Source organism: Trypanosoma melophagium, assembly GCF_022059095.1.
Source record: "Trypanosoma melophagium isolate St. Kilda chromosome Unknown ctg31segment0, whole genome shotgun sequence".
NCBI lineage: Eukaryota > Euglenozoa > Kinetoplastea > Trypanosomatida > Trypanosomatidae > Trypanosoma > Trypanosoma melophagium.
The window spans coordinates 51906-76085 of NW_027125164.1; the positions used below are offsets into that span (position 1 = coordinate 51906).

At 39.1% G+C, this 24180-nt stretch overlaps 6 protein-coding genes across 6 annotated transcripts; all 6 read left to right on the forward strand.

The window, feature by feature from the left end:
* Positions 1-879: 879 nt before the first annotated feature.
* Positions 880-2355, forward strand: LSM04_000511 (UAA transporter; the record flags this gene model as incomplete). The annotated part of the gene is made up of 1 exon (XM_067338340.1): positions 880-2355. One exon carries the CDS (start codon positions 880-882, stop codon positions 2353-2355), a length of 1476 nt encoding a protein of 491 aa, XP_067189256.1.
* Positions 2356-5207: 2852 nt separating this feature from the next.
* LSM04_009567 (Kinesin motor domain) lies at positions 5208-8438 on the forward strand (the record flags this gene model as incomplete). The annotated part of the gene is made up of 1 exon (XM_067338351.1): positions 5208-8438. One exon carries the CDS (start codon positions 5208-5210, stop codon positions 8436-8438), a length of 3231 nt encoding a protein of 1076 aa, XP_067189365.1.
* A 1086-nt stretch (positions 8439-9524) lies between these two features.
* On the forward strand, positions 9525-13172 carry LSM04_001722 (Ankyrin repeat-containing domain; the record flags this gene model as incomplete). Its single annotated transcript, XM_067338362.1, has 1 exon — positions 9525-13172. One exon carries the CDS (start codon positions 9525-9527, stop codon positions 13170-13172), a length of 3648 nt encoding a protein of 1215 aa, XP_067189275.1.
* Positions 13173-13782: 610 nt separating this feature from the next.
* On the forward strand, positions 13783-15900 carry LSM04_005648 (Leucine-rich repeat; the record flags this gene model as incomplete). The annotated part of the gene is made up of 1 exon (XM_067338374.1): positions 13783-15900. One exon carries the CDS (start codon positions 13783-13785, stop codon positions 15898-15900), a length of 2118 nt encoding a protein of 705 aa, XP_067189314.1.
* Positions 15901-16931: 1031 nt separating this feature from the next.
* On the forward strand, positions 16932-17867 carry LSM04_003116 (Nitroreductase; the record flags this gene model as incomplete). The annotated part of the gene is made up of 1 exon (XM_067338385.1): positions 16932-17867. One exon carries the CDS (start codon positions 16932-16934, stop codon positions 17865-17867), a length of 936 nt encoding a protein of 311 aa, XP_067189292.1.
* A 1005-nt stretch (positions 17868-18872) lies between these two features.
* On the forward strand, positions 18873-23165 carry LSM04_005140 (uncharacterized protein; the record flags this gene model as incomplete). The annotated part of the gene is made up of 1 exon (XM_067338396.1): positions 18873-23165. One exon carries the CDS (start codon positions 18873-18875, stop codon positions 23163-23165), a length of 4293 nt encoding a protein of 1430 aa, XP_067189310.1.
* Positions 23166-24180: the final 1015 nt, after the last annotated feature.

Below are 24180 nucleotides of genomic sequence, written 5' to 3' on the forward strand. Positions count from 1 at the left end.
CTGCGAGATCAGAAAAGAACGACAATAAAAAAGAAGGAAACGAAGCGAATGAGGAAAAAGAAAAATCCTCTATTCAAGTAATATATATATATATTCTTAAAATTGTTGTTTCTTTGTGTTTGTTTGTTTGTGCCTGTGAAAAAGAGAAAAAAAAGGGAAAGATTCACTTTCCTTGTAATAAGTGTGTTTGGACACTTTCTTATTTCAGCCTTTCTTGCTGTATTTTCAATACAATTATTTCTTTGCCTTTATCTCTGATGTCATACTGCCATAAGCAGTAACAACAGCAGAGGTGGTAATGGAAACCCCCATGTACGAATATATTTATGCACATGTATATATATATATATATATGAAATATTGTTTATTATTTATAATATGTACCTTATTATTTGCACCATAACAAAATCAAAGAATGTGTTTTCTCTTCTTTTTTTTTTCTTTGTTTTTACTTCTCACATTGTGTTATATAATAATAATAATAATAATAATAATAATAATAATAATAATAATAATAAACACTTATAGGAAGAAAGAGGAACTCTTGTGTTTAAGGAAAGCACTGTGCGAATAAGAAAGAAGGAAAATAAGAAATAAAAGTGACTACGAAGTGGTGAAGGGGCTTTTCATTTATTATTTGTTAATTCTTTTTTTTTTTTTTACTCTACTCCCTAAGAAATTCGCAAAAAGAAAAAAAGGGAGAATATTCAAACAAAGTGTCTGTGTATAGGTACCACTAGAAGAAGAAAGGGAAAAAAAACTATATATACACACATATATATATATATATATATATATATATATATATATATATATATAACAATACGAGTGAATCGGCTGAAATTCTTCCAGTAGAAATATACACAATTGGATATACACATGCAAGTCGAACCACCACACCGTGATGATCATGAATGTCCCGTGCGTCTGCATGGACGAAGTCCTGCAGTAAACGGGATGAACACAACTCCCACTGGAGCTATTCGAAATGTTGGCGTCTCCTCACATGTAGGCGATGCAAAATATACCGATATGAGCAGCAGCGGCAATAGTAATATTACTAATGGTGGTGCTAAATGCGGTTTCTCTGCTTTTTCTGCGAAGCATCCGACGCTTTACAGTAGAGATCGGGCTCCAGATGGAACAACAACAACAACAACGAATGGACACACCATAGGGAATACATCTGGCCATGCAAAGATGAGTAATGAGATGAATGGAACGGATAAATCACACGGTGTAAATAATACACATATTGTAGGAGAAGCCAAAGTGACGGCAACTGCTGCTGCAGTGCCTATTTCTATTGCCTCTAGTGGAAATAATAATACTAGTAGTAGTATTAATGGTGGGAGTGGTGGTGGTGAGAGATCTTTTTTGGAGTTTAATTCCCGTACGGCCTCAAGTAAGATGAAGATATTCGCTGCTGTATTATACGCTGCTGCCTCTATTGGTATTATGATGTTAACCAAGTCTATCTTCACAGAGTTTGACTTTCATTGTTTTATATTTATTGGTTTCCTGCAGTACATGGCCACATCTGCTGTAAGTCTTGTGCGGCGGCACCGTGGAAGTATCAGTTTTCCAATACGTGGTGGATTCCGTATTCTCTTTGTTGACCTCTTTCCACTTCCAATGGTATTTGTATTTAATACACTAAGTGGACTCGGCGCTACACAATCTCTTAATATGCCACTCTTTGTATTATTACGACGTCTCTCAATTGCCATGACACTTGGCTGCGAGGCGATATTTCTACGTTATCATCATGATCTTTCCACACGTGTTTCCGTCTTTTTAATGTTGGCCGGGGCATTTGTGGCAACGGGGTTTGACGTACAAGACATTCCCATTCGCGGTGTATTATTTGTATTGGTAAATGATATTTGCACCGCGTTAACTGGGGTATTCACACGATGTCGATTCGATGAAGGTCGTCTCTCTCCTGAAGGTGTTATGTTTTACACAAATGCATTCGCCGCCGTTGTGGCGGGTTTACTTCTCTTATTAAATGTACGTGGCGAGTTGGAAGCATTACTGCGGGAAACCACATGGTCACCCATGTTAGTTTTCCTTCTCCTGTTAAACGCCATGGCGGGATATGGGATTAGTTACTGCACGTATTTATGTATGAAGTTAAATTCCCCGCTAACAGTTTCTATGATTGGGGCTGGAAAGAATGTTGTGACGTCGTACGCGGGAATGGCATTTCGTGATTACGCCTTTTCAATGCCGTCGTTTCTGGGTGTGAATATCTCCGTTGTGGGTTGTGTGTTGTATAGTTATAGTGAGATGAAGCGAATTATGCGGCGAACGGAGGTGGAGGGTACACCACAATCACAACAACAACAATAACAACAAGAATAATAATAATAACAAGAATAATAATAATAATAATAAACAACAATCGGTATTAATATGAATACAATCAACAAAACCATTACAAACATCTACACCACCACAGACACATTTAGTAATAGGAGGTGGAGGCGGTATGAAATTAAGATCGCCCACACCCATCAACAGCAGCAGCAAATATAACCGCATGGAGCAAAGAAGGATTTGGAATAATGCCTAAAAATGAGAGAGAGAGAGAGAAGGAAAAAGATTTATCGGTGTTTCCGTGGCGTATAAACGTTGGGTGAAATACGTATATATATATATATATATATATACATTTTATATTTATTTTGTTAAATCGAATATCATCAATAGGAAAAAACGAAGAGAAATAAAAAAAAATGAGCCGGAACGTGTGAACGAAAGAAAAAAAAAGTAGGGTAGAGAAGAGAAATGTAGGAAAAAAAATTTAAATAAAGAGAGAGACACAGTGAATAGAAATAATCTGCATCAATGTTCTACAATGGTCTAATATCCAAAATAAAAAAGAAAAAGAAAAAAAGGGGGAAACAAAAGGTTAAATCGAAAAACAAAAGAAGGAGGAACTAAACAACCATGTTGATTTTGGAAGAAGAGAGACTGTGAATAAATAGAAGAGAACCTATCAGGTTACTCTCACATAAGGTATGTGGGTATGCATAAAAAGAATATATATATATATATATATATATATGCTCTTTTACATATGTCTATATATTAAAGAAGACACTATTGTAATATATGTAGTAAAATGTGTGCTATTTATAATACATTCCTTCATGTCATATATACAATGGTTTGTTTCTATCTACCAATCTATATCTATCTATTTATTTAGAGTGAGTAAGTGCGTGTGAGAGAGAGAGAAAGAGGTGAATTTTGCCACCAGGAGTGAATGCCACTTCAGCATTAATCATAATAATAATAATAATAATAATAATACCAATAGTACTATTAGTAGTAATGGTGGTTCCAACAGAGGCAGCAGAAGAGAGAAATTGAAGCGTATTTAATTGATACAAGCAAAGGATGGTTAGTATCACCATTTTCTTTTTTTATTTTTCGTCTTAGTTGAATTACTTTTTTTTATTTCTCACTCACTTTCTCTTTCTTTCTGTTATCCCAGTACTGATTTTTGTGCATCTGTCTATGTGTGTTTGTATTTGAGAGTGAGTGGGGAAAGAAAAAGTATAATATATATATATATTAGCGCTTGTGTTTTTCTCCCATTTTCTTACATTTTCTTTATTATTATTATTATTATTATTATTATTATTATTATTATTATTATTATTATTATTATTATTATCTCCCTTCGTTCTCTTTCTTTCTTTTCTTTCCGCTCTCAGGAGAGATTAGAGAGTGTGGTGGAATAAACAAGAGGAACTCGTACAAAGTGCATATACTAGTAAAGAGTATATACTGTTTCTTTGTTTTATTTATTGATTTATTGATTTCCTTCTCATATATTATGAATATACTGCTTTTCTTTTGGTTTCATTTCATCAGGCACGTGGGCAGTTCCGCACTGAAGAAAGATGTATTAAAATAGATGAAATGGAATAACGATTAGTGGGAATGGTTGTTATTCTCAAACAGCATTGTTATTTTGCATCTCTTTATATATATATATATATATATATATATATATATTTCTTGGGAATCCCATTATACTGAGAAATTTGCGTAGGGAATGACTTTTAGTTTTGAATGTTGCTCTTGTGATATTGTCATTCTTCGCATATTTTGTTTCGTGTTGTTTTTGATTGGTGGTGTAAAGAAAGACACCCCATGGATATAAACAGAGAATCACACGAAGATAATCAAAAGAAATTCACTATTGAGGTTAAAGGGAAAGGGAAAAGAGTAGATTGAGAATGTTTATATGCATATTGTTTATTCATTTTTCTTATTTTATTTCTTGATTTATCTTTTCTTTTTTATCTTTCTTACACTCGGTTGTTACATAATTCTAAATTTATATACAACGTCTATACAATACCTATATCTATATATATAATTAATTCTCTTTACTCACTGTACTCTGTATTGGTATTATTATTATTGTTATTATTATGAGTTTTGTTGATGGTCGTGGTGGTGGTTCTTTCTTCCTTACCCCTTTTTTTTTTCCTGTTGCCATTATTGTTTTTTCCACTCTTATCGGAGTTATCGAAAAGGGGGGTGGTGTTTTCTTTATTCTTATCAATATATAACTTGTTTCTCTTGGCTTGAAGTACTGTATTCTTCTTTGAGTCATTTCTCTATAAATGTGTGTATGTGATTATCCATATATATGGTGTTTTTCTGTTTTACTCACTATGGCATCTATATTTATATCCAAATCAATCTATCTATCTATCTATCTATATATTTATTTATTTATTTATTTATTTATTTTCTCTCTTTTTCTGCCTTTATGCATATATAGATTGCAGAAGAGCACACAACGAAAAGAAAAAGGGAGTGGACAGCCACTGTGGCCTGCTACAACTGCAGCAACCAATTAAACAAGTTGAAATTTACTCAACAGAAGTTAAAAGGTGAAAAATAAACAAACAAACAATCAAAGCGATACAAACATAAACAAAGAAAAGATACTCAAAAAGGACTAGCGTCACAGATTATAGAGTGCTTCTTGTTTCTTCTCCTCTTTCCTTTTTTTTTTGCTTTTTTTTTTTTAGTGCCTCTCCTCATTCTTCTTTTTTTCCCTTGTTTTTTGTTTTTTTTGCTCGACGGCTTTTTTCTTCTTCTTTGCGCTGTATCCGTTACTCCCGTAATTCTCTCTATCTGTGTATCTATTTATCTGTGTGTGGGTGCGATTAGTAATGGGAAAGTCGGAGGGTATTCGTGTATTCCTGCGTATTCGCCCACCGTCTGTAGATCTCCCGCGTCCGCTTAACAGTACTAATAATACCAATAGTATTAATAATAGCAGTCAAACACCAACCTACGCGGTGGAACACACCTTTGATCGCTCCATTGTGCGTTTTCACGTGGATCGCCGTGCGGAAGCGGATGTTGTGAATAACACGGCGGAGGATTATCGCTTTGTGTTTCGCCGTGCATTTGAGCCAAACGCCACACAAGAAGAAGTGTTTAACACAGTAGCAAAGGAATGTGTACTCGCCGCCGTGGATGGATATAATAGTACGATCTTTGCCTATGGGCAGACTGGAAGTGGAAAGACGTTTAGTATTACAGGTGGAACAGAGAGTTATAATGATCGGGGTATTATTCCACGAGCCCTGGCACTTATATATGATGAGATTGCCCGTCGACAACAACAGGAGGAGTCTGTGTGTAATATTACTATTTCGTATCTCCAGATTTATAATGATAAAGGACAGGATCTACTGAATCACGGCCGTGATGCTCGTAAACTAGAGGAACTCCCACAAGTCACTGTACATGAAAGTGAAGAGGAAGTCGTTTTAAAGGGACTCGCCCAACATAGCGCCCCTACAACAGAGGCCGCACTAAATCTTCTTTTTCTTGGGGATACTAATCGACTTTACTGTGAAACACCAATGAATAAAACCTCATCTCGTTCCCATTGTGTATTCACAGTATATATTGAGACACGTCCACACGGTGGTGGTGGAGCTACAGTGCGACGATCAAAATTAAATCTTGTAGATCTCGCCGGTAGTGAACGGGTGGCCAAGACGGGTGTACGTGGTACTGTTCTCACAGAGGCAAAATACATTAATCTTTCTCTGCATTACTTGGAACAAGTGATTATGGCGCTTAGTGAACAGGCGAGTGGAAAACGCGATCACGTTCCATTTCGAAATTCCTTCATGACGATGGTATTACGTGATTCACTAGGGAGTAATTGTCGTACAAGTATGTTAGCCACTGCCCATCCATCTTTAGATCACTTACCAGAAACGATTAGTACATGTCGTTTTGCCCAACGTGTGGCCCTTATTCGACAAGAGGCACATATTAATGAAGAGATTGATCCACATCTCTTAGTACGACGTCTCAAGATAGAATTACAACAATTACGAGATCAATTGGCTTTTTATACAAAAGATGGTGGTGGGGCGCCGGATCGTGTGCTTAGCGATGATGAGAAATTGCGATGTTCAGAAATGGTAGAACGATATGTGGCAGATACGGCAGGTGATGCACGAATGGAGGGATTTGATGGGGATCTCGCACGTATTTATTACTGTTTTGATATCATGAAGCGTATGTTAACGGGTAATAGTGCTAATACTAATAACTATAATAGTAATAAGAATAAGGGTGTTTTGGGTGGGGTTTCTAGTCCTACGGGAAGTACAGCATTCTCTAGTGAATCATCCCCGCAGCAACAACAGCAACATCAACAACAAATAGAAGCCTATATATCTCGTATTGATGCACTTGAAGTGAGTTTACAACAAAAGGAGAATGAAATGAATATGTTGTTTGATGTTCTCCAACGCACCCAACGACCACGATTTAACGCTGAAACACAAACAGGTCTCTTAACAAATGATCATCACTTAACTCCATCGCAGCCAGCAGCTATGACGGCAATAGGATCCATTTTGCAAGGTATATCCACATCCCAATTATCACCATTAGGCAGCAGTCCCTATAATTCTTATTCTTCTTCTAATGTGAATGTTGATCGAAATCCATTGACAACATCATCTGCCTCTTCAAAAATAACAACAACAACAACAACAACAACAACGCCGGCAGCAGCAGCAGCACAAGTAATGCGTCGTGCTTTACCGGAACATCTCGCACCAGCGCAGGCAGCTGCCGTGGATGAGTTCTTCCGCAAACAACAACAATTAAATGAAGTGTATGATCTTTCCGCCCTAACAGACGCTGATCTTTTGCAGGATCGCGCCACTGCCTTTGAGGCTTTTAAGCGTTCCTATCGTCAATGTACAAAAGTGGAGGAAAATAAACGAGAATTAAAGGGACGTTATGAAACATGTAAAACCACCGCACGACAGTTAAATGAAACCGTAGATCGAATTAAACAAGTCAAGGCACATATTCAACGACTTCGTGCGGAACGGGCTATGCAGGGTGTAGAAGAAGTTGATGAAACCGAACGTGCCGCATTAGAAGAGTTAACTAAACAAAAGAACGCATACAACGAATTAGCAGAATCTCTTAGGCGACAAAAAGAAGCCATTGACGCCATGCATATTTTTATGAAACGTGCACAGGAGCAGTTAACCAAAGACTTTGAAGACTGGCTTCAAATACGACAGAAACAACTCACTATGGCAACCAGTGGTGGTGTAGGGAATACGCAGAATAAACAAGGAAACGGAGGTGGAAATATGAGTGGTAATAATAATAATAATAATAGTGGAGTGCAGACTTTAATGTCATCTTCTTTGCGATCACAATCGAGTCAATTGAGTGAACAACAACAACAATTGGGACAGGTGGCTAAGGGAGTATCAGCGTCAACAACACCGGAATTACCGCCGTTGCGAGAGGAGAAGATGGGTTCGGCGCGAACATGGAGTGCTGGTCACGCTATGAATATCATGATGAATAACAGTAACAGTAGTAGCAACAGCACCAGTAACAACAATCATCATAACAATAATAGTGGTGTTGGTGGTGGATGGCAATTAGGAAGTACTGTGAATAGTAGTAGTAGCAGTGGTACGACATTAAATCCGGCGGAACGACTTCCCCCACACCCGGCAACTGCTCCTCCATCTCTAATGTCGACAGGGCAAGAACGATTAATACCACCGGTGACGGATCGAGTCTCATCACTCTCACGTGCACCAATGATTCTTCCATCAAACATGAACGGATGGACAGCCAGCGGCAACGGCACTGGTAATATTTCCTACAGTAACAACAACCACAGTAATAATAATAATAATAATAATAATAATAATAATAATAATAATAATAGTGCCATAGCTTCCTTGTCGACATTGGGCAATACTGGTGGACAGAACCATGTACCAAATCCATACGCCCCGGAACATCATTCTACTGGAGATGCTGCTGCAGATAAACAACTCGCCGCACTATACAAGGCACGTGATGCGCTGCGTTTACAATTTCAGTCATAAAATAAACGAAAAAAAATAGGATTTTATGAGTTTTATTATTATTATTATTATTATTATTATTATTATTATTATTATTATTATTATTATTATTATTATTATTATTATTATTATTATTATTATTGTTTTTGTTGTTGTTATTTCTTTTTGCGTTTTTGCTTGTGCTTGTCTATCTCTTAGAAAAACAAGCAAGAAATCTTAGAGATGTATAAGGTGAAGAAGAAAAAAGTGAGTGAGAGTGTGTTGGTACGAGATAGGAAAACACATGGCATTGCTAAGTGTGACTATAGAAATGCGTGAGTATGTTATTTTTGGCATACTTCTTTTAGTACTATCATTTTTTTTTTTCCTTTTTTTTTTTTTGGTATTCAACGAATTCTTGTTATTATAGATATTTATACAATGGAAGCTTTTTTTTCGCGTTTCTTTACTCTTTTTTTTTTTTGATTCTCTATTTTTGCACACCGTGTGGTGTGCTAGATTTGCTCTTTTGAAGGCGATCAGTATACGTTTGATTGCTCGGTTGTTGTTTCTTTTCATTAGCATCCCGTGTTTTTTAATTGCTTATTTATTGATATCAGCACATACACACCAATAGGTTCAATAATGTATGGAATTTTACACAACTCAAAAGTAGAAACGAAAAGTACAAAGAAAAAAGAAAGAGGTGCTAGTTAAATGTATGGGCTTGGTGTAGTAGTGATATTGCTGCTTTTTGTATTTCTCAGTTTTTTTTTCTTTTTGTCTGTGTGTGTCTTTGTATAGCAGAGTCTTTGTTTCTTTCCTGTTCATTATATCACCTTTGTAAATCTGTAGGCTTTTTAAATAAATGTCTATGTTTTTTTTTTTTGCTCTTCTGGTGTTTCTTTTATCTTTTGTTTTTGCTATTTTACTACTACTTTTTCTTTTTTTTTCTCTTCTCTATACTATTAGCTGCAGTAATAGTGGATGGTAGGGATCTGCTCGTTATTTAATTAAATATCTAACCCCACCACCACCAGCAGCAGTAGCATTAAGCACCACCATTACAACAATAACAAAAAGAATAATAACCCCCAAAAAGCAAATATAAGAATAACAAATTGAAATATGCCTCCAAAGACAAAAAGACGTGTTATTGAAGACCCCAATAACACATGGAATCATCAATTAATGGAAGCTTGCCTACGTTACAATATCCAAGATGCCGAGGCTGTATTTGAGAATGGCGCTGATCCAATAACCGCACGTGAGAAGGTGCCATTTTATCCAGAACCACTTCCTCCACTCATTGCACTTCTCCTCTTAAACGGTCGTTGTACCACAGAAGCTGTAAATATGATGAATTGGCTTCTCGATCACGGTGCTAAACCCTCAGAGTTTTTTCCTCTACAAGGGAAAAATCTCCTCACGGATCCAGATGAAACAGGTACGGTATTGCATCTGCTTGTGCAAATGGGTCAACCCGCATTGTTGGTGGAAGTCCTCGCACTCATTGGTGAACCCCGTCCACGACCGATATCATTATTAAAACGTTTACCACGTCTGGACCCGACCGTTGCCTCTATGTTTTCACTCCAACCTTCTTCTTCCGTCGCACATGGATCAGTTGCTGCGGCTTCTACAACATCTCCACGTCGTATTGGTAGTGCATCAGCGAATGCCGTTAGTAGTGGTGGTGGTGGTAGTGCACCACGACGTTCTGGACGACACTCACACGCCTCGCCAGATTCCTCTGGCCCTCTATCCCCAATATTTCATTTAGACGCTAATGTACATTTAAAGGGTGATGTGATTGATTTCTCAGCGCGTACATCTGTACATAATTGGACGGCAATGGATTTGGCTCTTCGCCGTGGGGATGCCATGATGATACAGCTATTACTTTATTACGGTGCTCATGGTATATTTCATTGTCTTGTAAATGGAATTCAAACCGCTTTAGCACGGGCATGTGCTGCAGGTGATAAAGAACTTGTTGAAACCCTTCTAGACGCCGGTGACTCTATTGGACAAATTTCACTAGATGGTCGTTATACATTAATTCACTATGCTGCAGCACAACCAGCCGTTTTAGATCTTTTACTGGCGCGTGGTTTATCTATTGATGCTCCTAACGCCTTTGGAGAGTCTGCGCTTGTTTCTCTCATCTGTTATGGACAAGGGGCAAATGCGGAGTACGCTATACGTGAAACCGCACGCCCTGCAGATGCAGCACGATTAGCCGCACTTCCCCCACCCGCATTGCGAAATTACATTTTAACACCACTTCCACCTATTATGGCGTCCTCATCAACTACGCCGGGAACAGCCGCACGAGCATCCAAAGCGATTGGGAATATTCCAGGTAGTGGTATGGGTGATATGGAATGTCCCACGATTGTGCGTGATGCCGATGCTTGGTGGTACTTTGCATCTGGTAGTAACACATGGGCTATGATACAAAATTTGTATGAACGTGGGGCGGATGTGAATGGAGAGATGGTAGCTAAGGAATCACGTAAATTATTACGACGCTCTAGTGAAAATAAACAAACATTATTATTGAAGGCTCCACCGCAGTATCAACAGCCATTTCATCACTCTCTTTCAGTTTCTCCTTCCATTTCTTCGCTAAGTGATAGCTCTGGTGCTTCTACAGGTACGCCTCGTGGTGTCTCTCCTGTGGATGATAATAATGAAGAGAATGAGATGCGTCCAAAAATGCAATATACAGTACATTTAACCCCCTTAATGCATGCTATTATTGCTTATCACCCTGAGTTAATCCGTCGTCTTTCGGTAGAGTATCGTGCTGATCCAATGGTACAAAATGCGTTTGGAGCATGTGCCTTACACTACGCTGCCATTGCTCGTCATCCAAGTGTGATGGAGTTAATGCTTTCTCAACTTGTTGCACCTGTGCATCCTAATTTTGATATTAATATACAAGATTGCTGTGGACGAACACCATTGCATTATGCTGCAATGTATGGAAATGTACCTGTTGTACGTGTACTGCTTGCATTAGGTCAATCGTTACATGCTAGTAAACCAGACTACGCAGGACGTACACCACTTCACCTAGCCGTACTAGCAGGTGAGTCTTCTGTGGTAGGATTACTTCTACACCACGCTGAAAGCGCTTCTCTGGTAATGGAGTCTATGAGTACTGCTTCTGTACCGCCATCAAAGAAACGTCCTATTTCGCTGCGTCGTAAATTGCGGCATTCATCTGTAGGTATATCGGATGGTACTTCAATAGATCCCACTACAGTCTCTGCAGGTGTTATTGATGTGGAATCAGAAGATCTTCTCTCTGGTCAGACAGCACTTGAAATGGCGGTTTACATAACACGTGATGTAGGGATTGTGCGACTATTACTCACTGTTGGTTGTGCGTGTGTGCGGCATAGCAGTGGTTTACCAACAGGTGGTACACTTCTCCACCGTACAGTAGTGGATGGACTGACGGATATAATGTTATTGTTACTAGAAAACTACGTTGAACCTAATGAAATGGATGATCGTGAGCAAACACCATTACACCTCGCCGCCCAATCTTCACTTCCGCAGGGATGTGAAATGGTGCGGGAATTATTACGCTTCGGGGCAGCACCGGAATCACAGAGTGGATGTACATTAGAAACTCCCATCATTATTGCGGCTCGACGTGGGAATGCGGAAATGTTAGATTTCATGCTTCATCAACAGGAGGAATTTGCGGCTTTAAGTACGGTAGACTCGTACTCATCTAGAGCAGCCGAACGAGCTCGTGCTCGTAGTGATACACGAAATCGATCAACTTCATCTCCATCCACCCGGCGTGCCGCTAAACAACAACAATCACAATCACAAAAAGCAACACGTGTACGAAGTCAAAATCTTCGTGGAAGTAATATTTCAATGGCTTCTGAAGTTAATGGAAATTATGCTTATGATAATACCGGTAGTGGAGACTCAAGGATTATGCTATTATCGCCTGGTACGACGACAACAACAACAGGACAACAACAACAACAACAAGCAGCGGTACCCGCGGCATCTCCACGTGGAAGTAATGATAACTCTCTGGATAGACCCTTATTATGTCCGAGTCATTTACTAATTCCCGATGGAAAGGTGCGTACTGCACTGCATTACCTTTGTGATCAAAGTGATGCAAAGAAGCAAAAGGAACTGCTCCCACTTCTATGCGAAATTCTCCGCTGTCCGCTTGCCTCAACATTAATATTACAGTTAGACTGTAATGGTCGACTCCCACTACACGATGCATGTGCTTCTGGATACACCGCAGCTGTGCAAGAATTACTTCGTCATGATGATGGTGGTACTCCTCTTTTCATGGATGCAAATGGTTCTACGCCACTACACTATGCAGTTATGGCGGATGATGCAGAGAGTATTGTAGCACTTGTACGAAGTACCGAATTTTGGCTTCCATGCGCTCTTAAAGGTGTTTCATCAGCCGTTGATGCGCCTAATTTAATACCCATCACAAGTCGTATAATGGAACAACGAAAGAATGGTTTGGATTCACACGGCAGTGAAGGCCGCCGTGAGACGTGGGTGGAAGATAAATGGTCATACTTGAATGTCCATGATAATGTGGGACGTACACCGTTGCTACTCGCAGCGGAGTTGGGTCGAAGAAAAGCTAGCGCCGTGTTAATCTCACTTCTGCGGGAGTGTTCAAAAATGTCAAGGAAAACATCACCTGGTATTGCTCGTACTCCTTTCGTTAATGCGGATGGGAATACCCCTGTTGCTACGTTGTAATGGTGATATATTACTTTTACTATATGTATTATCCTATTTTTTTTTTTCTTTGCGTACCTCCTTCTTGCCTGAGGTTCGACACGGTGAAGAGGTACCGCTTGAGATGATTACAAGAAAGAGAGAAAAAAAAAATAGATGTTAAAAGGCGAGAAGAAAGAGTATTACAAAATGTAACTGCTGCATCTCTAGTTGCAGTGTTGTATGTATATTAAAATCTATGAGAAACGTTTTCTCTCTTTTTCTATTCACAGATGAAGGTGTGAATAAACAGAGAATAGAGACCTTCAGAAGAAAAAAAAAGATATGCACCTATGGAGGATTGTGTTTTTATCATTATATATATAATATTGTTTTTGTTATGTTTATGTTTGCAATCCCTCATATTTGCTTCTGTATAGAGTCCTGTGCCTTTAAGTTATCTAATCTGTGGTTTCTGTCTTTTTTTTCTGTAACAAAATAGGCAGCATCGATAACACCAGGTGTTGTTACTCTTCTGATTATATAATATATTTTACATATATATATATATATATATATACACCTTATACACTCACACGAGTATATATTTTTTTAAAAGTACAAGTACAAGGGAAGGAAGAATAAAGAAAAAATGGGTGTGGGGCAAAGCCGTGAACTACTGGGAAAGGTTAGTGATGACCGTGTCTTTGTCTGCACTAACCGTGAGGATTTGCTTGTCTTACTGTCAAATATGCAGAATGCCCTCATGCTGGAAAATGATGTAAATACTATGGAAGGAGAGAATGAGGAGCGAGTCGTGGAAGAGAGTGGTAATGCAGATAATGATCATAAAGATGAAGGTGCAGCTACGGATGAGGAGTATAAATACAGGAAAGAAGAAAAACAAGAGGAACAGAGAGAACACGAAGAAGAAAAAATTGAAGATAATGAACAGGAGGATGAGGTACAAGGGGAGGAAAGTATACAGAGTTCAGATATTGTTATTGTTACCCCTATAGAAGTCATTCATGTTCCAAATCACTACTTGGGAGATGAAGGTCTTATCACTGGTCATCCTGCTGTATTACAAATTCTTGCTGCAAGTACTTCACTACGTTCACTAAACATTGGATTTAACTCCCTTACATCACGCTCAGTTGCTGCTCTCCTTGGTAACAGCATTGAAAATCCCGATAAAGATGATGAAAACGGCATGAATGTTAACAATGGTGGAATTCCTCCAAATTTGTTATCATTAAATCTCGCTGGTAATTCTATTGGACGTGAAGGATGTGAACGCCTTGCTGAATTTCTCGCTCAAGATCCTCCACTGCGGGAACTTTCACTTTTTCATAATGGACTTTACGACAGTGATGTGGAACCGCTTTTACATGCACTACAGAAAAACACACACCTACGTCTTCTCAATCTTGATTACAACTATCTCACAGGTGGTTTTCTTCATCAATTGCTGGAATTACTGCGAGAACACAATAATACACTCGCTGTTGTGATGTTTGATGGACCGTATGATATGGAAACGTTTGAGCGTAAGCGGGAGATTGTACGACCAGAGAAAATACCAGATGCAAGTAAAGTTGGCGCTAATGCACGAGCATTACTGAGACAAAAATTACTTCGCGCCGATCTCTCTGGTCGTATTCCATTTCCAGCTGATCTTGTAGAAGAAGTAGAAAACATTCTCGCACCTAGACGAGCCGTATATATAGCAGAACTGGAGGCAGAAAAAGAAGCCATGGCAGAACGGGAAGCTGAAGAAAAAGCAGCTGCATTATTGGCACTTTGGGGCAAAAACGAAACATGCTCACCATTAAGTTCTTCCTCTTCTTCAAATTCTTTTAAGGACAAAGAAGTAACTGGATTAGAAGAGCATAAAAAAATGATGGGAGAATGTGAAGAAGAGTGGGAAGAAGAAGAAAAGAAAAAGGATGAGAACACCAGTGAGAATGGTGTAGATATGATGGATAATAAAGTTTCGGATGGTTCAGAAGGTTTACATAATGGTAGTATTAATGCTACAGATACAGCACGTACGGGTAGTATTGGAAGTACAACAAATAGTAGTAAAACCAAGAATGCCTTCATTCACACCGCGCGCCCACAAAATCAATATACTGTTCAATTTAGCAACGAAGGAGATGGATCATTTACTATGCCACGTATCAAAACAAATCGAGGACGATCTGAGGCTAGTTGTACTAGTGCTACTGCTGCTGCTGCTGCAGCAAGTGAGGCAGCACAGGAATGGCGAACTAAATGCAATATTGATAGTGGAAAAGAGTTATCAAATGGATTTGATCGACTGTTACTTGCCCCACCAGTTCTTGCCCCTGGTGCTAAAACGGTTTGGCATCGCGTTAATGGTCCACCATGCCGCTTACGTGCGTGCTGGTGTGATCCACGCGATGCCCCAGTGCCATATGGTGGAAAATTACACTATCATTGTAAACATGAACCAACAGGGGGTGAATTGGGGGATATGGGGGCTGATGGTATGCCACTATCAGCAAAGGGAAAACGTGTAAAGGGGCATCAAAAGTCTTTGGTGCGACGCTTGACGAAAGCAACAACAGCAACAGGCGGAAAAGGGAAAAAGACAACGTATGAAGGATGTAAGGAGACAAGTCATCGTTGTGAGTCACTTGGCTTCTATGGACGTCCAAAACCAGATATGAGTTCGGTGTATTTCTTTGCATCTCCTCACCCAATGCAAGCTGCTTCTTTAGTCATGGATAATGAAGGTGACTGAAACAAGGGAAAGTGAAGAATCGGAGAGGGGACGTTTTGCTCCATAATGGCCAGAAAAGAAAACGAGAGAAGAAAAAAGAAGTGTATATATATCTATATGTTTATTTATTTATTTTTATCTCTCCCTCTCCCTCTCTGTGTGGTTATATATATATATATATATATATATATATATATATATCTTTCTGTGTGTGTTTCTCTTTTTCTCTCTGTCTAATGTCCATAGCCCTTTAGATGGATGAATGGAAATATGTACAATTTGCTCTGTTTTATGAGAAAATATTATCTTGTTTACGTACTTTTATTTATATTGAAAAGCATGTTTTTCCCATTCATTCTTCCTTTTACTCTGTATACATTTTTTCTCATATGTTGTTTTTGGTGTCTTTTTTTTTTTCTTTTCTTCTCGATTGTTTATTCTGATTAATGTATGTAAGCTAGACCAATCTATTGAGTGTTTATTACTTTCTCTTTCTGAGGGTGTTTCTATGTAGTTGATTTCATTACTGTTTTCCCTCATCTTTTTTTTGTTGTTACTGTTCTTTGTACTTTGTATTGCCTTTCTATTCCATTCCTTTGTTTTTGGTTTTTTTTTCCTGTTCTAGTTACCCTATTAGCCTTTTTGAATCAAAACTGCATTCCTCTCTTATTAGGGGTTGTGCAAAAAGGAAGAAAATAAATAATAAAAAAAGTATTTCTGTATATCGGCACTTCCACCTTTGGGACTGTGCGTGATTCGCACGGAAAAAAGACAGGCTAAGAGGTATACGTGTGCATTTGAGAACTCTATACATACGTATCAAAAACACATTAAGTAACCAAATACATACAGACATACATTTAAAAAAGTATATATATACTTTTAGCCTCTTTTTAATTTCTGCTGTTGATAACGGTATCAGGCTCCAAGAGGAATTGAAAAAAGCAAAGTAACGAGGAAACAGAGAGTCATCGTGTTGGTGTCTCTTTCTTTTTTTTTTTTGTTCTTCTTTCTACTTTATCTATCTATCTACCTATTTCTAACTTATCATCATGCGAGCGAGTGGCACCCAACGTCGTCTCTTGGGCTCTTTCCTCTCCTACTGGAGCTGGAAGAAATCTAACATGGCAGGCACTTCCATTTCCACTTCCACGGCCCAAGACCCCCATCATAATATTAGGGAAAATGATATTAAGAGGGAGGAGAAGGATGAATCTGGATTTAAATTACGATGGGGTTCCACATCTTCCCCTTCTCTTTCTTCTTCTTCTAATTCTTCTCTTGCGGCAGTGCGAGAGGTGGTGGAGCGTCGCTGCTCCTGCCGCCGCTTTAACACCAACGCCCCAGTCGATCCCAAACTTCTCGCCGAACTTCTCACCGCCACTACTCGTGCCCCAACCGCATTTAATTTACAGCCGTGGGTCGCCGTCGTTGTGCAGGAGCCGGCGCAGCGGGCCGCACTCGCACGGGCCGCACTCGATCAAACACAACCGCGAGAAGCCCCAGCGACGATTGTTTTCGCCGGTGATAAACGTCCATTGAGGCATGCGGCCGCCGCACTTGAAATGGGATTAGAAACTGGACACTACGCGCCTACTTATGGGGCGATGTTTTTGCGGCATGTTTATTATCAAATGCATTCGGGTCCATTAGACGCCCTCGCACATGTGAAAGCGGCTGTGTCGTTTTATTATAGTGCATGGACAGGGACCCCCATGTTGTCAGTGCCAACGAATATGCAGGCATACGCGTGGAAGCAAAGTATGATTCCAGCTACAACGTTTCTGTATTTAGCAACTGCTGCAGGTCTTGATACGGCAGTCTTGGAAGGTTTTGATGAGGCAGAGGTACGAAATGTGGTACAACTTCCATCACATTATACGGTTCCAGTGATTATTAGTGTGGGATATGGCATCCCTGAAGGATTTCGCCCCGTAAAAAGTTCACGCTTTCCCGCATCACACTTGATTCGATGGGGTAAGTTTTAACCAAATGTAATGATCTGATAATGGTAATGGTGATGAAGAAGATAACAGGTATGAACATTGGGGTGTAATAGCAACCAAAAAAAAAAAAGAAAAAAAAGAATAACTAGCACAAATGACAAAAGGGGGGAGGGGGGTGACACACTATTAGTGAAGAGGAAATGGAATAGTGTGAAGTGTATATGACGGGTATTGGTCCCATTTTCTTTCAGATGATGGTCATTATGAAGAAAAAGAAAAAAGTATATTATAATATAGTGTTGGTTTGTGAGAGAAGCAAAATGGGGGAATTCTTTTCCTGCAATAATGATGTACATGTAGGTTGTCTATTGTCCCTATGTAGAAACTGTATATTTGCGTTTCTGTCTCAACTCCCCACATTGCATGGGTAAGGCGTATTGTACGCTTGTTTTCTTTTTTTTTTTTTGAAGTGTCGATACGTTTTTGTATGAGTGTTTTTGTTTTGTGAATTATACATGGATATAAACAAAAGGTGTTGCAGAAGTCTTTCTCTGTATATGCTTCTTTGGTACGATTGACTGTTTAGGAAAAGAAAGAAATAAAAGTAAAAGAGATTGGCAAGGTTGCTCTTTCTATTGGGATTGGTTTATCTTTCTTGATTATGTTTTTCATTTTTTGGTTTGCTATTAAGGATATTTTTTTTCTCTCTCCTTCTCTCTCTCTCTCTTTCTTTTCTGGTGTCTATTTTCCTTTTTTATAGGAAACAAAGAAACGAAACGTTATCAGGGAGACAGTGTCACTTATTACGCCACTCCTCGCAGCGTAAAGCTGCGGCAACAGCAACTGTACTAGAGTACTCATTAAAGGTGTAGTAGTTGTCTTACATCTTGGATTGTCATTAATACTACTATTGGTATTACGGCTGCTGTTACTACTACTACTACTACTACTACTACTACTACTACTACTACTACTACTACTACTACTACTACTACTACTACTACTACTACTACTGGGCTATTCGTGAGTTAAGTAGAGCATTACGTCATGAATGAAACGGGAAGCACCTCATCGGTGCTAAGCAGAAATGATGCTTATTTTCCTCTTGAGTCTCCCGCCTCACCTGCACCATCTCATTTGCGTAGAGCTTCTAGAGAAGTGTATGAGGATCATTTAGAGCCACAAGAGCCAAAAGGAGAAACAGTAACAGGTGTTAGCAGTAGTAGAGGAAGGAGAAGTGGACGTCAAGAAAATCAAAATCAAGAGCATAAATATTCGAATAATCCTCATACTTTGGAGAATATGCATGGCAGAACTCTTAGTACTAATAGTATAAGTGGTGGTCTCCCCGATGTAACTGTTTCAGCACTAACAGTGACGGGTTTACCACCACAGCGTATTAATGCAGCAAGGCAATTAGGTGCATCATCTGATGTGATGCCATCCACCATGGAGTATGACAAAAATGTAGTGAGAAATCAAGGACCCCACAGTATTAATAATAATGGTAGCAGTATTACTCACAATGTCACTAGTCATGAAGGTCAAAAAAAGAAGACCATTAATGTTATTCGCCGTCGTATTAGTAGTAGTAGTAGTAGTAATAATAATAATAATAATAATAATAATAATCATAGTGGTGGTGGTGGTGCAAGAACAAGTAATGTGCATATTGTGCCTGCAGGGCGTGCTCAAGAAGACGCTTCAACTGAAACTCCACCGATATTATTTTCTCCAGGTAAACGTCTCGTTGACGAGAGGACCGGTGGTTGTTTAAGTTTCTGTGGGTCTAGGATAAACGGATCGTTTTTACATGGATTTCGTAATCTCTTTAGTGGGAAGAAAAAGAAAAAAAATAAGAGTTCTCATGAGGAGAGAAATACAGCCGTACAGAGAACTCGTGAGGCGGAATTAGAATTAGCAGAAAGAACAAGAGCAGCCCCATTGGATCTCTCACGAGTCCCACCTGCTGCAACCACAGCTATTCTCACTTCTTCTACTAATTCTACGAATACTGAGAATATGGACTTACCTCAGTTGGCATCAGAGAAACTTTCGTTTCGACAGCAAGAACAACAACAAAAGGCACAGCATCGATATCAAGATACGAGTGTACAACAAGAGTCAACGACAGATCATTGGCCAGAAGATGAGGAATTGGAGGATGGATATGAAATTTATAGCAATAGAGAGGTTGGAAGTGCTGAAGATGTAGCAATAGGTATCGGAGAACAAGAAGGACAAATATTTGCTACTCTTCATTCATCACGAGCATCATCACCTCATTCTGCAGCATTAATACGGGATAAAAACAGTAAGTTAATTCCAACATCACAGGAAAAATACATCTCATCTGGACTGCCGCCTGAAAAGCAGTGCGATGATGAAAATGATTCCATGATAAATAGTGACTCTTCACTATGCTTTCTCATTGAGGAGGAAGAGGAAAAAAGTGACGATGATAATAATGATAATAATAATAATCATAATCATAATGAATCTCACGGCGAAGGGGAGGTAAACTCATCGAATAATATAAAACATGGAGAAACAGCATCTGGCACGCCGCTACTTAAAGATATAATCGAAGTTCCTGTAGCAACTACATGTCCACCCCCCGCCGCATCATTAACAACAACATCCTCAGCTCTCTTACCCTCTTCATCATCACAACAACAAAAGCGAAAACAGTTACAAGGTGAAGGACGCAGTCAAAGTACATCTGTTCCACGGAAAGAAAAAAGATGGATGCACTCTACACCTCCTTCTGTAAATGAAAACCACACCGGTGGTGTACGAGGAAAACATAATGACAGTAATAATAATGATAACAATGACAAGAACAAGAAGAAGGAGAGTAGAAGCCTAAGCGGTATCTCTACACGTACGGCATCCATTATGGATCTCTCATCGCCTCAAAAAAATGCACCGGTAAAAAATAAGAAAATAACCCCAGAAAAAAAGAGGAGGGTAGCCCCTTCAAAAGGGACAGTAAAAGGAAGAGCAACAACAACAACGTCACATGTAGGTCCCACTTTTTTTCGTCCTTCTTCGTCGGAGTTAAGGGCAAAGCATAAACAGAAACAGAAACAGAAACAGCAGCAAGAAAAAGAAGCAAAAGGACAAGATGAAGATGAAGTAAAAGAAAAAGAACATGAAGGACATAAAAAGAAATCAAGATTTCCTCGTTTGGTGCGAGGAGGAACGGATAAGAAGAAAACTGAAGTTTCCATGTCACGTACATCCCTTAAGAATGGAAGCGATAAAAAGCGTTCCCATCCTCTTAATAATACATACAATAGCAATAGTAACGGTAGTAGCAACGGTGGTGATGGTACTGTTCGTTCTACTGGTGGAGGCTCGTATGTACAATTAGCTGCGAAAAGACGTGAATACTTGAATGCCGCTATGGAAACAGTTAATAATCACATATATTCTCAAGATGGTAGTGCTCCACCTTTCTCTACATATCCATTTACAGCTACTCATAGAGTCTCAGGAGAACAATGTGTAGGAGATGATGGATTGGGTATATTAACACCAGCCCATAGACACCATATTATTACTAAACATCGTGCGTACAGTGGATCGAGTGTAGTAAAGAGCAATAGTAGTAATCTCTCTACTCCGCGTTGTGTTTCCCGCGCTGGTCTCACATGGCGTGAGTTTAAAGCACGCTTTTACGACAGTGATGGAACGGCGAAATCCTCAACAGCATCAACGGCAGCAGGTTGTACAGTTGTTACGCGCGAACCAACATCGGAAACGCAAGAACAGTATCAACTTAGAGAAGAAAAAGAACTTTCTGCCCTTGCTGCCTGTGTGCGTCCTTCATGCGCTGCCTGTGGCCCTGATACACATGAGTTATTACTACTAGGAATTTTGGCCGGTGCGAATAAGGAAATGGTGTTTGTAAATCCTGTACGTGAGGAACTATACGCACCTCCACCTCCACTACAACAAAAACAACAACAACAGCAACAACAACAACAACAGCAACAACAACAAAAACAACCGCAATTATTACCAATTCTACCACCACGAACACCAGTAACTACCGCCTCATCTCCAAGAAGAAGAGAGACTATTACAGTGAGTACTCCACCGTGTGGGTCTGCTTCATCATTGCCATCGCATTCACGGGAGGTGGATGGAACTACTCCGGTAGAAAACTACATTGTTGCATCGTCGAAACATAATTTCACATCTGATGCTGAGGAAGTTGGGACTGTAGTGGTGGAAGATGAAAAAGAACCTGAAGCGGAAGCAGGGGTAGAAGGAGAGGGATATGTATGGAATTGGATCCAAGGTGGTGTCCCTTTAAGTTTACACTCATCAAATAGGAGCAAGGTCAGTTTGAATTCCCCTGCTCCTACCGCTTCTGTTCCTCTTTCTCTTCCTCTTTATCTTCCTGCTTTTGCTACTTCTGCTCCTGTTCCTGCTCCGGAGTCTTCTCCTCTTAATTACGATATGAATCACAATGATGATTGTAAAGAATATGATGATCATGCTCATCACGATGATGATGCTTCTCCGGACCACGACCATCACCACCACCAAGAACAATATCAAAAAGATGAATATTCACATACATCTAAGGAGGAAAAGGCAGAGGCATCAGAGGCAAGATCTCCAAGGGAAATCCCTGAGAAGGAGAAATATGCAGGTCTAGACCCAAGAGTGATTGCTGAGAAACTGGACGAGTTAGATGCAATGCTTGCTTATCGTTTTCCATCTCTCTTTGAAATGCATTCCAAAAACGAGAAGGGAAATCTGACAGATGGCTTCAGGGGTATTGAAAAGAATAATCGTAACATTTATAGTGGTGTTACTCTTCCAGCAAAAGGTACTGTAAATAGTAGTGGTAGCAGTAGAGGAAACGTAAAATCTTCTGCAAATCATGTGCTACCGTTATCATCTACTGTTGCTGATGCTGATGATGCTATTCGTAATCGTAGTTCCAAAAATATCCCCACCAGAAGTAGAACCAGAAGCAACAGCAATAATACTGGTGTAAGGGATACAGCAAGTACTCGTCGTTCTGGCAGCGTTGAGAGTGATAAGGTTAAACCAGAAACACATTGCGATACGAATATGGATACAGATATGCAAAGAGATGGGAAACCAATAACGAAAAAATATAATTGGACGAATAACAAGGATTCGACGCTTGAAGAGTGGTTAGATGAGAGACGACGGCTTGAGGAGAAGTTAATAGCTGTTTCAGCGGAACGAAATCTGTTGGCAGATCAACTTCGCATATGTAATTTGTATGATTCAGTGAAAAAAAGTAGTCTAAATGATGGGAAGAAAATAGTTGGGAAAGAAGGAAAGGTTTAGGATGTTTGTTCCTAGCAGGACAACAATAACAATAATAGTAAGAATAATGTTAACACTTGGCGGTAAAGGAGGGAAGTGGCCCTTTCTAACATTTTTTACTGTGCTCTACTAGAATGCCAACAATTGTTCTCCGTTAACTCTGGGAAAAAAAACTTATTTATAGTGCTTTTACTTTTTTTTCTTCTTGTTTCCATCCGTGTTGTTTATCTTGTTTCTTTTTTCTTTGTTTTCGTACACATCTGTGTTGGGCTTTATTTTGTAAATGATTCTGATTTTGATGCTCGTATTGATAGGGGTTGGTTAGGCATTGCTTCCTTTCATCTCTATTATTGTTGTTGTTTTCTTTTCTGCACAGGTTCGTTTTTTTTTTTGTGTTTTTTTCTTCTTTTCTCTGTGCGTGATTGTTTGTGTTCTACGCCTGAGGTTACGGAGTCTTTACTTTTGATGCTGTTGTTGTTTTGAGGATGATAATAGTGATGTGTGGGATTGTTTCACTAGACTTGTTGATAAGTTTTTCCTATTTCTCACTATTTCTTTCACTTGTATGTATTGCTATTTTGTATCTTCGTTTGTTCTTCTTCTTGATTCTCTGTTGATGATGGGGTTTTCTTCTTCTTCTGCTTGTAGATACTGTTTTTTTTTTTTTGTTGTTGTTGAAAAAAATGAGCGTATACCTTATCTCATCTCTTCCCAGTAATGGCGTGGGGATGCTTCGGTGTGTATGTCTTCTTTCATGCTGATACCGTTGTCTTGTTTTATTATTATTTTATTGTTAGTATTATTATTATTATTATTATTATTATTATTATTATTATTATTATTATTATTATTATCGTTTTCCTCGTTCTTGTTGTTATTGTTTTTTTTCCCAAGTTTAAGTGTCATATTGAACTGAAGTACGAGGCGTAACTGTGAAGGGATTAAAAAAGAAAAAGAACTACAGTAGAGATGAAAATGCCAACTCCACTATACATCTACTCAGTCATTTCATAAGAAGAAAGAATCAGAAGATGTA